This window comes from Microcaecilia unicolor, chromosome 1 (assembly GCF_901765095.1).
Source record: "Microcaecilia unicolor chromosome 1, aMicUni1.1, whole genome shotgun sequence".
NCBI lineage: Eukaryota > Metazoa > Chordata > Amphibia > Gymnophiona > Siphonopidae > Microcaecilia > Microcaecilia unicolor.
The window spans coordinates 373,974,335-373,989,306 of record NC_044031.1 but is presented as its reverse complement, the minus strand read 5'-3'; the positions used below and the strand labels follow the sequence as shown (position 1 = coordinate 373,989,306).

The following is a 14,972-nucleotide window of genomic DNA, read 5'->3' as shown; positions in this document are numbered from 1 at the left end:
GCCGCCAAAATAGATCGCTGGCCATCTATTTCGCCGGCGACGTTCGATTATGCCCCTCCACGTTACTAGCCATTTTGGGATTGTCCATAGCCGGGTTGGAAACCTGCGGCTCTGCAATACTAAGAACCCAAAGGGCCTTAGTAATAAAGGCGAGCAACTCCTCCTTATGGAACACCAAGACCACCGCAGGGTCATCTGCCTCTTCATGTAGAATCTCACCCTCCTCTTCATGTAGAATCTCACCCTCCTCTAGTTCCTCTCATTGCCAAGAGGCCCCGACCGATGGAGAGAAAGGGGGGGCCACAAACCCTGCATCTGAGGCAGAATCTTTGCAGCACCTCTTGGAGGCAGGAACCTCTTCCTGCTGCTCAGTAATAGGCACAACCCTACTCCCAGACTGCCCTTCAGCATTTAAGAGGTACTGTGCATCAAGAACACAAACTCAGGGAAGAACGGTTCCGTTCCTCCCCCAGCTGCCTGAGCTACCTGAGAATTAAAATGCGCTGGAGGTAAGCCAGACAGAGCAGTCGCAGCACCCAAAATCAAAGCTGACCCATCAGAGGAAAGCGCATCAGACTCACACTGCAAAATGGCCACTACCTTGTTGTCCTGAAGAGCAGGCAGGGAGTGTGTTTGGCTGCGCAGGAAACACTGGTGGCTTTTGTGGACCTGACCCCCTCTGCTACCAGGGATGTAGTACAGCCTCCTGGACAAAGACCAGAAGCTGCTTGTCACTTGGCATTGTGAGAGCTGTGTTTAACAAGTTCTGCTGCCATTGCAGGACCCAATGCCTGCTCCGAGCGCCCCGACGCGCTACAGGCGCAGCTAGCACATTCACCGAATGAGCGCTAACAGGGGTCCCATCTGAGGTCTGTTTTGCTGTAGGTAAATGCCCAACTCTCTTTGCTCAACTCCCAGAGGAAAACATCCACCATTACCGAGAGTACAGGCAACTGCCCCAAGGCAGACCGGTGTGGATTTAAAGAGCTGTTTTTTTGTTTTGATTTTAACTGTGAGAAAGGAGAATGGAAGCAACAAAAGAGAGTGGAACTGGGTGGGAGAGGGACCTGGGGAGACCAGGTATGCCCCCCCAAAGGCGGTGCCACTTAGCTATACATCCCAACGTTACCCTGAAACCAAAGGCCAGGAGTGAGCAGAAGAAGAAGCCAGGAACTGGTGGAGAAACCGTCCACTTCCCTGCTGGAGATAGAGAATACTGACTAGCCAAGAGCGTTCCATCCCATGAGGTACTTCAGTTCAGTGTTCTCTATCTCCACCTGCTGGTAGATGGACACAACTTACTAGTCGCTGATTCATCTGCTGCTGGCGCTAAGGAAGATCCTTTCGGCAATGTTTTTCCAGATAAGTGATACATTGTATTGGAGAGCTCTAGCCTTAGAAACTTAAAAAAAAATTCAGTTTGATTAAAATTGAGTTAAATCAGTGCTATGTTTTGAGTTTATTAAAGGTAGCAGTTTTTTTTTCTCCTTGATATGGGAGTTGTTTCCCACTGCAGTTTTTCAGTCTACCTTTGAGCCAGTGATAAGTAGCCCCAAGTGGTTGTATGTAGTAAGTCTTAGCCCGAGGCAGTTGAGGCTTATGTTATTTAATATTGAATTTCTCCGTAATATCGCTCATTTTCTCAGTTTTAGGAGCAAAGAAATATTAATATTTGTGATCCTTTATGTACCATTTCTTAACTTACATCATTTTGTTGCCAGTAAAATATTGTATCCTTTTTGATCTTGAATGTCTGTCTTTTTTTAGGTTACTAATGAGATTGTTCGACAACTGATGGAGCAAAATGGGTTCTATAATCTGGAGAAGCCAGGAGAATTCACCAATATTTTGGACATTCAGTTTATGGCTGCAATGATCCATCCTGGTGGAGGCCGCAATGATATCCCACAGAGACTAAAGAGGCAATTTTCTGTGTTCAACTGTACCCTGCCATCCAACTCTTCCATTGACAAAATCTTCGGTAAAACGAACTATATAAATTAGTGTTTGCTTACTTCATGGATTTTAGGATTTTGTAAACCGAATAACAGAATATGAGGATCCTATCAAACCATTCACAAAATTAAGCAATGGCACACAGTAGGATAACCAATTATAATAGGAGGGCAGTTTTCACATTTTACCATGGGAAAGCAACTGTTGACCCATAGTAAAACCCATGCCGAAAAAGGTTCCCCATCTCAATGGATCCTCTGGGTGGTAGACAATAAGGTGTGGTAAAAGTCTGGCTTTTACTGCACCTTAAGTTACAATAGTAATGACTAACATAGCTCAGTAACGCAATTTAGTCACTCCCAATCTGCATAATGCTGCTTGTGAAAAACCTTGCAATCAGCATTATGATACTGTCATGGGCACTTCTTAAAGGGGCCAGCCAAAGAAGCACAGAGCTGTCCATGAATGCCCCTAACCCAGAAAAAACCCCAATTCCAGTCCCGTCTCAACCCCCCCCCCCCCCCCCCCCACACACACACACACTAAAGACTAGCCCAACTGGAAGACTCCCAAACCAGAGGGTCACCCCCAGCCCAAGTCCCCCCTCAAGTCCAGATCCCCTCCCTCCCAAAAGGCCCTCCAGTCACAAAGGACTACCTACCCACCCAGCCATAGGCCCTCCCAGTCCTACCTTCACATATCCCTGGAGTCAGGCAGTAGTGATCCCCAGTCACTCCTGCCCTTACTGGTGCCGGATTCAAAATGGTTCCGCTGATCCCTGCCATTAGTCTTGTTCTATTACTGCTAGGTGTCAAGTTGCTGTAAAATGATGCCCTTATATGGCACTTACCACTAGGGGTCACTCACAAAGGTAGGAGCGTCTGGGGATCATTCCTGCCCAACCCCACTGGACCCCCTGGATAGATCAGTGGGGGTGGGTGGGCTATGGGAGGTTGGGGGAGTCTGTGGTGATTGAGGGGTCTTCTGGTTATAGGGGATCTGGACTTGAGGGTGCCATGTGGTTGATGAGGATCTTTACTTGGGGAGGGCTTCGGGAGTGGGGGCTGGAATTGGCTTCTGGGTGGGGGGGCTCAGATATCAGGTGGCCTTTTAGAGGGATATTTATAATTGGTGAGAGGGAAGGGGTTCGGGAGGAGCTCTATGCCTCTTTGGCCATCCCCTTTAAGAAGTTCCTGGGTACAGTTTTAGGACTGGGGGGAAGGGGGTGGTTTGGGAGGGTGTTAGCTGTTTGGAATTTTTATTGATGTATATATGCCTGCTATACATGGTTTGTGGAATATTGTAATCTGCATTGTGTTTATTGATTTACTTTGTTACTAATGTCATTGTTTACCTGTCTTAATACAAATTATTTTTTAAAAAAACTGCCAAGGACAGAAAAATAGCACCAGCTTTTTTGCTGGTGGTATTTTTCCAGGAATAAGCCGCATTATCAATGAACTGTTTTATATATGCATTTGCATGTTTTGTATCTCATTAATATGAATCCTACAGTAACTATTGTGAGTTATGGTAATATAACTTGCGAGAGTACCCTGTAACATGGCTTATGGGCAAATAATGTGTGTTAAAGCCATAAAACAGTTTGATAACTGTTCCTCATTTCATTGCAATTTCAAAAGGAAATCCTACATGGAGTTTCCCTTTGAAAATGTGCTTGCCTTATATATGCATAAATAATTTAGTGCCGGGTTGGGCAACATTTATACACAGAGGGCTGCATCAATGTCCATACTATCTCTAGCGGCTGCAACTCTCTCCTTCCCTCCCCACCTTCAGCATCTCTCTATTTCCTTCCTCTCCCATGTCTAGCATTTCTCTCCTTCCTTACTTAACACCCCCTCCCACTCCAGCATCTTTCTCCTTCCTTCCACTTCCCCTTCCCGTGAGCTGTTTTAATTCCTTACCTCTCTCCCTTAGGGTGGCGAAAAGACATTGTGCAGCCTTGAGCTTCTGCCCATGCTCAAGGCCTGCCAGCTCCTGCCCCCTTCAAACTTCCTGTTTTGGAGGAGGCAGAAACTGGCAGATACTCAAATCCCTGCCCAACTGGCTGAGCAATGCCTCATATGGTGACTGTAGATTTGCCACCCTGGGAGAGGGAGGTAAGGAATTAAAATACCTCATGCGTGAGAGAGGTAGGGAAAGAAAATTTTGGGGGTGCTGTGACACCAGTAGCTCGCAGGCTGCATAAAATTTGGTGGCGGACCACTTGCAGCCCACAGGCCATAGGTTGCCCACTCCTGCCTTAGTACATTGTAAAGCACACAGCATATTATTATTATAAGCATTTGTATAGCGCTACCAGACGCACGCAGCGCTGAACACCTGATACAAAGAGACAGTCTCTGCTCAAAAGAGCTTACAATCTAAATAATACAGACAGACAAGACAGTTACAGGTGAGGGAAGTAATGGGAGCTAAAAAGCAGCAGTGAAAAGGTGGGTTTTCAGCATAGATTTGAAAACAGGTAGAGATGGAGCTAGATGTACAGGTCCAGGAAGTCTATTCCAGGCATAAGGTGCCGCGAGAGAAAAGGAGCGAAGCCTGGAGTTAGCAGTGGAGGAGAAGGGGGACGACAAGAGAGATTTGTCCAGTAAGCGGAGTTCACGGGGAGGAATGTAGGGAGAGATGAGAGTGGAGAGGTAATGGGGGGCTGCATATCTGGGTGCTTTCAGCCACTGGGAAGTTGAGTAGGTATTTGCACTAAAGGAGCTATTACTGCTATAAACAGTAATTTTTTTTAAAGCAAATAATGACATTTCAGAGAAATTTGTAAATTAAACACCAGAGAGGACTGAAGTTCCATTTGCTTTTCTTATTGCTTTTCTATTCCACTTTTGTCAAATGCTGGTCTTAAAGAATAATAAAAACATGTAACTTATCATAAACAGAACCCACTGTATGTAGATATGTCTTAAATATTCTTTATAGGCAGTCTGAAAACCAGACTTGAGGAATTAGGCTATAGGGGCAAGTTAGGCATCCATATTTGTGTAAAATTCTGGAGACCACACCTTCAAAAAGATATAAACAGGATGGAGTCGGTCCAGAGTGTGGCTAGTAAAATGATCAATTGTGTTTGTCATAAAACATATAGGAACAGACTTAAAGATCTCAGTATGTACACTTTAGAGGAAAGGCAGGAGAGGGGAGATATGATAGAGACATTTAAATACCTACGTGGTATAAATGCACAGGAGGTGAGTCTCATTAAATTGAAAGGACGCTCTGGAATGAGGGGGTGTATGACGAAGATGAAAAGGGATAGAATCAGAAGTAACCTGAGGAAATACTTCTTCACAGAATAGGTGGTGAATTTGTGGAACAACTTCCCAGTGGAAGTGGTGGAGACGAAAACAGTATCTGAATTCAGGAAAGTTTGGGAGAAGTACATAGGATCTCTAAGGGCATGATAGGGAAAATAGATTGCATGAATGAGCAGACTGGATAAGCCATATGGTCTTTATCTGCCTACATTTTTCTTTGTTTCTATTCTATAATAGCAAAATTGTGTATCTAATGTGTTATAGAATACTATCATAAGTCTGCAATTAGGTGCCTAAATTTAGGCACCATCACTTATGCTTGCTATATTGGAAATGTAAATAGGTATGCCTGAATGTGGCAATTAGGCACCTAGCTGATAGCATTCAATAAAGTGTTTGCTTAAATAGTAGGAACCAGTGGCGTAGCTACGTGGGGCCATGGGGGCCTGGGCCCCCGTAGATTTGGCCCTGGACCCCCCCTGCTGATGACCCTCTTGACCCCCCTCCCGCCACCAACCCTCCCCCACTGCTGCCATCGCCTACCTTTGCTGGCGGGGGACCCCAATCCCCGCCAGCCGAGGTCCTCTTCTTCCGGCGCAAGGCTTCATTCTGTTTCTGTGAGTCTGACGTCCTGCAGGACGTCAGACTCACAGAAACAGAACGAAGCCTTGCGCCGGAAGAAAGGTAGCTGATGGTGACGGCGGCGGTAGGGGAGGGTTGTCGGCAGGGGGGGATCAAAGTTGGTGGTGGTGGCGGCGGTGGAGGGGGGGGTCAAAAATGGCGGGGGGGGGGGGGGGTCAGTGGTGCCGGGGTGGGGGGCTAAAATGTGTCTCCTCACCTCGGGCTCTGGACCCCCCTCCTGCCGAAGTCTGGCTACGCCCCTGGTAGGAACACCTGGCCATGTGAACACCTCCTTTGCAGTTTCATGCTAGATCATTTAGGTGCCAAGTTATAGAATAACACCTAAGGGCACTTAAGTGCCTAACTTCCGTTTCATCCCCATTTTGGTGCTTAATTTCTGTTAACTTCCATTTGAGTGCCAAAAGTTAAGCACCTAATTGGCGTTTAGCTGTCTGTGAGTGGCTGAGAGAGACCTGGAGGGGCATAATCAAAAGGGAGGGACATCCAAGTAAGTGGAGCTGTGGCCAAGTGGTTACATTACTGGTCTTGTAATGCAGAGGTGGCTGGTTCAAATCCCACTGTTACTACTAAAAAAGCTGTGAGCAAAAACAGTTTTGATCTTTCCATTCGGGCAGAAAGACAGCCATCAAGAGAACTACGGCAATTAAGGGAAGTGCACGGCCATCAAGGCAAAATGCACAGCAGGGACTTTTTTAATTTGTATGGTCTTTATTGAACACTAGTAAAAAAGCCCCGTTTCTGATGCAAATGAAACGGGGGGCTAGCAATGTTTTCTTTTGTGTGCATGTGGGAGTGTGTGTGTCCCTGCCCTCTGGCCTCTCTCCCCTCCCCCCTCTGAGTCCTTCACTGTTACAGAGCCAGCGATTTGATTTCGTGCTCTGCTGTTTTCCTTCACTGACTGTGTTACAGAGAGGGCGGGGCAGACACTCATAGGGAAACCGGATATCTCGCCCCCTTCACACTTCCGGCTGGAGGCTTCATAGAACGTTGGTGTTGCTTTTTATATAGAGAGATTTCTCAAAACAGTATCACAAAATACAGCACTCCAGAACAAGTAAGTCATAACATAACTGATCAGCAAGATCTAAATATCCAGAAGTACCAATGCACTACGAATGCTGGCCCCTCCCACGGCCAAATGCCTTGGATTTGGCCAGGTTTGAGATGGCCGGTTCCAGTTTCCATTATCACTGAAAAACAAAGTCGGCCATCTCAAACCCGGCGATCTATGGCATTTGGCCGGCCCCAACCGTATTATCGAAACAAAAGATGGCCGGCCATCTTTTTCGATAATACGGTTCCGGACAGCTCTTTGCGGCGCCACCAAAATAGATGGCTGGCCATCTATTTGGCCGGCGCCGTTCGATTATCCCCTCCACGCCTCTTAGTAGGTTGGGCTATATCTGAAGAAGGAACCTGTTTCTTCTTGAAAGTTTAGGTATTGCAGTACTATATGTTTTTGCTGTTCCTTTGAGGTATCACAACCTCCTGAGATCTTTTGAACAAGGAAAATTATGGGACCCTTTTGCAATGCAGCGGTATCCATACCGCCGTGTTGCCGTTCGCCAAATTGAATCTACTGCCGAGTTCACTCAGGAACCCTGCGGTAGTCCCAGCTTCTGACACAAGGCAACTAAGGTGTTAGAAAATACTTCTGTATTTTCTAAGTCTGGGGGCATACTCAACAGTAAACAGGCAGTGCTTACCAACCCCTAAATAGGAGGCAGTAAAGGCTCTAACCAGGAAATGGCCACGTGGCAAGTGTTTCACTTACTGCATGGCCATTTCGTCCCTTCCGGAAATTCCCTTTTACCAGGTGGCGGTAAAAGGGAGCTTCAGCATGCAAAAGGTACCCTATATTTGTTATAGTGTTCAGATTTGGATTTTGGATCCGATTTAATTTTGAAACAAAAACATTTTTTGTTTTGCTTCATATCCTTTCCTTATTGAAAACTGCAAATTTTTGTTTCATTTTTCATTTTAGTGTGTGCTAAAACAAAAATGAAAAAAAAAAGAATTGAAACATGAAAAAGGAAAGATGGCAAAGAATAAGATTTTCTTTTACTCAGGCAGTGTTTTTTTGTACATCTGCCCCAACAGTCTTTTCTAATTGTAAGCCTTTGTTTTACTTTATCTGGCAGGAGTGATTGGATTAGGTCATTACTGTGCCCAGCGGGGGTTTTCAGAAGAAGTGAGGAATTGTGTAGCCAAGCTTGTGCCACTGACTCGTAAACTGTGGCAGATGACCAAGATAAAAATGCTGCCTACCCCAGCCAAATTCCACTATATTTTCAACCTACGAGATCTTTCCAGGATCTGGCAAGGCATGCTGAGTTCACTTTCTGAGATCATCAGTAATTCAAATGTAAGTTCATACCTGGGAACATTACAGATATTATGACACAGGTACAGTATTTGGATAGCATAGTTGGGTTTCAGAACTGTCTAAAAGTTCACTTGCATTGATTGCAGATATTTTAGTGACATTAGCTGTTGTTGAATGCATTTATTTTTTAATACAAAGTATTGAAGGGCAAGCTTAATTTAAATATTTGTAAAAATTTGTGCAGCTACAATGGTTGATAAATAATCATAGGCTTATGGTAAGTATGGGGAAGGGGAAGCCAATGTATAACGTCTGGTGAAAATAAATCTAGACTAGCATCTTGCTGTTTGAAGAGTTACAACATTTTTGGTAGTTATTTTGCATGGGAAATACATTTGGAAACCATAAAACTGTATTATACTAAATATATGGAATGACCTTATGGGTCTAAATCAAAGGATTCCATGATTTGTAGAATTAATTTGCTAGTTTCGCTTAATTTGGTTTGAAGAACAAGTTGGGAAGTAAATTTATGAAACTTCTTCACATATAAAATGCAGATTACTTATTTATTTGTTTCATTTGTATCCCACATTTTCACACCTATTTGCAGGTTCAATGTGGCTTACATAATATCATAAAGGCATTCGCCTAGTCCAGTAGAAAAACAAATACAAGGTGATAAAGTTGATTTTAGATACATGTAGTTAGGTACAATGGGGCTAGAGGAGAGGAAGGTTAAATAGTGTCCATTATTATGGGGATCCAGGAGAGGAGATTATGTAGTGTCCATTATGATCTTTGGTTTTGCTGTGTTGCAGTGTGTAGATGGTTATGTTGGGTCGGTAGGGTATGCCTTTTTGAACAGGTCGGTTTTTAATGCTTTCCTGAAGTTTAGGTGGTCATATGTGGTTTTCACAGCTTTTGGTAATGCGTTCCATAGTTGTGTGCTTATGTAGGAGAAGCTGAATGCATAGACTGCTTTGTATTTAAGTCCTTTGCAGTTTGGGTAGTGAAGGTTTAAGTATGTTCGGGATGATCTGGTTATGTTTCTGAGTGGAAGGTCTATAAGGTCTGTCATGTACCCTGGGACTTGGCCATAGATGATTTTTTGGACCAGGGTGCAGATTTTGAAAGTGATGCACTCTTTGATTGGAAGCCAGTGCAATTTTTCTCAGAGGGGTTTGGCACTGTCGAATCGCGATTTGCCAAATATCAGTCTGGCTGCTGTGTTCTGGGCGGTCTGAAGTTTCTTTGTGAGTTGTTCTTCGCATCCCGCATAGATTCCATTGCAGTAGTCTGCATGGCTTACTACCATTGATTGTATTAGGTTGTGGAAAGAGACCCTCGGGAGGAAAGGTTTTACTCGTTTAAGTTTCCACATTGAGTGGAACATTTTATTTATTACGGAGTTCACTTGGCTTTCGAGCATAAGATTGCGGTCTATTATGACGCTGAGCATTTTCAAGTTGTCTGATATAGGGCGGGTGTGTTCTGGAGTGGTTAAGGTTGAGGGTTTGTACGTATTGTATTGTGTTGAGATGAGAGGATGAGGCAATGTGTTTTTTTCTCTGTTCAGTTCGAATTGGAGGAAGAGTATACTGTTATCTTTGGCTATTTCTTGCTTGAATTTGGCCATGAGAGTGACTAGCACAGTTTCGGTACTATGGAGGGGGCGAAATCCCGATTGTGATTCGTGTAGTATTGAGAACTTGTCCATGTAGTCAATGATTTGTTTGGTCACCATGCTCTCCATCAGTTTGACTGCTAGTGGAATAGATGCAACTGGACGATAATTAGCAAGTTCGGTAGTTTTTTTCTTGGTGTCTTTTGGGATTGGGGTAAGTAGGATGTTGCCATGCTCTGCTGGGAAAAGACCGTGTTGGAGCATGTAGTTTAGATGGGATGTGAGGTCCATTACGAAGCGGTCTGGGGCGGATTTTAGTAGGTGGCTAGTGCAGGTATCCAGTTTGCAGTGGGTGCTGGAGAATCTTTTGATCGCCTGGGTGACTGTTTCGATGGTGAGGAGTGTGAAATTTGACCAAGTTCGGTTGACTGGATGTTCTCCAGGGTTTAGGTCCAAGCTGTCGATTAAGTTATCGGTGTCAGTATTGACCTGGGGTAGCGTTTTGCGTAGATTTATGATTTTTTTCTTTGATGTAATTAGCGAGTTTGTCTGCGGATGGGATGTCTATATTGGTAGCAGTGACCGCTGTGGTGTCTAGAAGTTTGTTCACAAGTTGGTAAAGTTTCTTCGTGTCGTTGTAGTCTGGCCCTATTTTGTTTTTATAGTATGTTCTTTTGGTTTGTCTTATTGCGTATTTATATTTTCTTTGTGTCTGTTTCCAAGCGTTATGTGTTTGTTCGTCTTTTAGTTTTTTCCAAGCTCGTTCGAGTTTCCTGGCTTGAGTTTTTAGTCTTTTCAATTCATCGTTAAACTATGGTATGGGGTTATGCCTACTTGATGTTCTTGTTCGTAAAGGCGCTATTTCGTCTAGTGTGCTTCTGCATCTGTTGTCCCATTCTGTTAGGTAGTCAGTGGAGTTTGTTTGAGCTTTCCATTCGTTATTCTGTATGTGTAGCCAGAATGCTTCCGGGTCTATTTGACCTCTAGTGCTGTAGATGCTATGTTTTTGTGTGCGGTATGAGCTCTTCTTTCGCCATTTTAATGATATGGTTAGTTTATAGTGGTCGGTCCAAGGTGTTTCTGTCCAGTTGGTGTCTATTATTATTATATTCTGGTTTGTTGGCAGCTTGTATGAGAGGAGGTCCAATGTGTGTCCTTTGACGTGAGTTGCTTGTGTTTGTGGCCATGTGAGGTCCCAAGAGTGGAGGACTTCCTTACATTCTCATGCATTTGAGGAGGTTGGGTCTTCTAGGTGAAGGTTGATATCTCCTAGTAATAGTATATTGGAGTTGGTCATACATGTGTTTGAGATGAAGTCGTTGAAGATAGTCTGACTTTCATTCCGATTTCCTGGTGGTCTATAAAATAGGACAGAGGTCAGATGGTCATATAGGGTTTTGTTGTAGATTCTGAATGAGGCAATTTCAAGTTGGGGTGTTATGGACTCGGCAATGGTTTCGATGAACTGGGATCGATAGATTAATGCTAGGCCTCCACCTCTCTTTTTCTTCCTGGTCCAGTGAACGATTTTGTATCCTGGGGGACAAAGATCTAGGATTATGGGGTCATTTTGGTCGTGGATCCATGTTTCGTTGATGAAGAGGAGATCGAGGTTTCCTGACGTGATCCAGTCTGTTATTAGTGTCGTTTTGTTTACTACGGATCTGGCATTGATGTAGCCCATTTGAATTGTTTGGTATAGGTTGGTAGTGTTTGGTGTAATGTGGATTTTTGTTAGTTGGCGTTTCTTTGTTATCATGGGTTTATTGTGGGGGACCTTTCCCTTCTGTTGGGTTTTTCCGCATGTTGATGTGCTTCCTTTGTTTTGGTTATTGTTGGTTTGATGAGGTGAGGTGTGTCTGGTCAATCTTTGGGGATGATGTTGTTTTCTGTGAGTGGGGTAGTTAATGCTAAGTGGATCATTGATAAGGAGTAGATTACTCGGAATAATTTGTAGGTGTTCATTTTGGTGAAGATCGGTTTGGCTTCTGGCAGGCTGTGGTTCTGTAGGGTGTGTGGTGGGATAAGGTCTGTGGGGTTTTTTTTAAATAGGGGTATAGGTGATTTACTCACAGTCAGTCTGGACGTTGTAATCACTGCTGGAAGTGGAGAGTTGGCCTGGTGGGTGAACCTGTAAACGTTGCCTTAGGAGTAGAGAGATGGGCTTCTAGTGGATGGTCGTTTAGCGTTGCCCCTGGGTGTCGTCTCTGCACGTCTGAGGGTAAGGAGCTGGGGATGGAGGCAGTAGTCTTGGATTGTGTCGTCTGTATCCGATCCCGGGCAGGGGCATCGGTGTTCAGCACCGTGTTGCCTCCGATCCTCGTGATATCACCACTTCTCTGGTGACTTAGGTGAGTGGTTCCACCGGTCAGGCTCTCGAGGGATCCGTTTGCCTCAACAGATGCGGCCATGCATCCTCACTGTTGCTCCTTCCTAGTGCAGCCACACCAAGTCCGGTACCTCGCTCTCGCTGTCCTCTCGATCTACGGACAAGGTGTTGATAGGCCGAGCCATGTGCGCGATCGGGATGTGCGACCGTGTGGTCTCGGTGGGGCTCAGTCGTCTCCCGTCATGCTGGTAAGGTAGCAAGTGGGAGGAGGTTTGGTGAGAGCCTGGGTGCACAACGGGACGTCCGACAGTGCGTGTCCGGTAGGTTTCACTGGGTAGGAGGGAGGGCGGGCTGGATGCAGGCTGGGTGCGCGAACTCCGTCGCGCAGGCCTCGCGGGTCCCCCTGGGGAGAGGGTCAACAACCTCTCCCTGCACCAGAGGGCAATGGCGGTTTCACTTGTCACCTTCTTCGGCCTGGCTGCTCCAATCGCCGCTCCGCTCACCTTATGCCGCTTCCTTCCTGGTGAAGTTACCATTGGAGCCTGGGCTTACAATGAGCTTACGGTGAGCTAGGAGCCCGGGGTTCACTCCGAGGCCCGGAGCTTACTTAGGGGCGACTTACTCGGTCGCCATCATGCAACTTTTCTATCTCTAGTGAATGGATGATGGACTAAAATCAAAAATGAAAAAAAAAAAAAGAATTTAAACAGCAAAAAAGGAAACATTTCAAATAATGGCTCATTCTGAACCACTTGGTAACTAATATCAGTTGAGCCAGCAGTTCCTCCACTGCTCATTGGAATAGCTCCTGAACCAGTTGCCTGCTGCTGGATGGATTCTTCTTCTTATGCCTTTTTGACTGCTGCATTCCTTTTTTTGATGAAGGACTTTTTCTACTCCACATATCTGACTAGATATACTTGAGTTGTCTGGTCCAGTAGAGCTCCGCTTTCCTGCTGCAACTCCTTTATGCTTTTGGTATCAGCTGCTTCAAATCTGTGGGAGCAGAATACTATTTTCAGTTGGCCTTTTTTTTTTCCTTAATTTGTTTGTGACGTATGGAACCTTTGTTCTGCTCTAGTGACACACATGAGAAACTGGTTTATTTAGTTCTTATGGGATGTTCTTGTAGCTCATTCATACTTATTCTTTTTACTGATTTTTATTTTTTATTTTTTTTATGTTTCATTATTTTTTATTAATTTTAAACATCCAACTACAGTACAGAATATAGTAAATTTCCATTCCATTAGAAGAACCATATGATAACATATAACTAGATTACTGTCAAAGTTCAAAAATTCGAAGTAAGTATACAACAGGTATACAAAAATGGAAGTTGTATAAAAAGAAATGATAACTTAAAAGTGACTGTTTACATATTGGTAAGCTGGGTTGCAGTTCTGGAATTGCCAGGGTTTGTGTTATAATTCGAGGGGAGGGGATTTTTCTCCTTCTCGATGGGCTTAGATTATGTAGTTCTGGTGATAACTTGTTAGAGGGGGAAGGGGGATTTGGGCGATGTTAAATGATTGAACTCACCTTGAGATGGGTTCTGGGATTTGTTGGGGTTAGGAGACTTTTTTCCTAGGGGTTGGGGATTTTATTTCACTGGGGGAAGATGGGGATGGGAGGGGAGGGGTTGATGGGTTTCTGAGAATAGAATGGTTTGAAATGGGGTTTGGGGGGTTCAGAGCCACTTGTTCTCCTCTGGGCTTTACAGTTTATTTTTGGTGTTTACTATTTCTTATATGGAGAGGAATGATATCTCTGGGATGTTGCTGGCTGTGACAGCATTTCCAGAACACAATTGATTATTGTTTGCTGTCATCTCTTTTTAATTTGTTATTTAATGATTCTGAAACTTTACTCTTGAGTCTGACGTCGGTGCCGGGCAAGATGGTGGAGGCTATTATTAAGAATAAAATTGCAGAGCATATACAAAAACATGGACTGATGAGACAAAGTCAGCACGGATTTAGTGAAGGGAAGTCTTGCCTCACCAATCTAATGCATTTTTTTGAGGGGGTAAGCAAACATGTGGACAATGGGGAGCCGGTTGATATTGTATATCTGGATTTTCAGAAGGCGTTTGACAAAGTGCCGCACGAAAGACTCCTGAAGAAATTGCAGAGTCATGGAATCGGAGGTAGGGTATTATTATGGATTAAGAACTGGTTGAAAGATAGGAAGCAGAGAGTAGGATTGCGTGGCCAGTATTCTCAGTGGAGGAGGGTAGTTAGTGGGGTCCCGCAGGGGTCTGTGCTGGGTCCGTTGCTTTTTAATGTATTTATAAATGACCTAGAGATGGGAATAACTAGTGAGGTAATTAAATTCGCCGATGACACAAAATTATTCAGGGTCGTCAAGTCGCAGGAGGAATGTGAACGTTTACAGGAGGACCTTGCGAGACTGGGAGAATGGGCGTGCAAGTGGCAGATGAAGTTCAATGTTGACAAGTGCAAAGTGATGCATGTGGGTAAGAGGAACCCGAATTATAGCTACGTCTTGCAAGGTTCCGCGTTAGGAGTTACGGATCAAGAAAGGGATCTGGGTGTCGTCGTCGATGATACGCTGAAACCTTCTGCTCAGTGTGCTGCTGCGGCTAGGAAAGCGAATAGAATGTTGGGTGTTATTAGGAAGGGTATGGAGTCCAGGTGTGCGGATGTTATAATGCCGTTGTATCGCTCCATGGTGCGACCGCACATGGAGTATTGTGTTCAGTACTGGTCTCCGTATCTCAAAAAAGATATAGTAGAATTGGAAAAGGTACAGCGAAGGGCGACGAAAATGATAGTGGGGATG

General features: G+C 44.6%; 1 protein-coding gene across 1 annotated transcript in view; it reads left to right on the top strand.

Annotated features, from left to right (window-relative positions):
* Positions 1–14,972, top strand: part of DNAH5 (dynein axonemal heavy chain 5) — a 925,453-nt gene that overhangs the window by 533,048 nt on the left and 377,433 nt on the right. Inside the window, 2 exon segments of the mRNA XM_030220396.1 lie at positions 1,768–1,981; positions 8,027–8,250. Of these exon segments, the coding sequence (XP_030076256.1) occupies positions 1,768–1,981; positions 8,027–8,250 (438 nt within the window).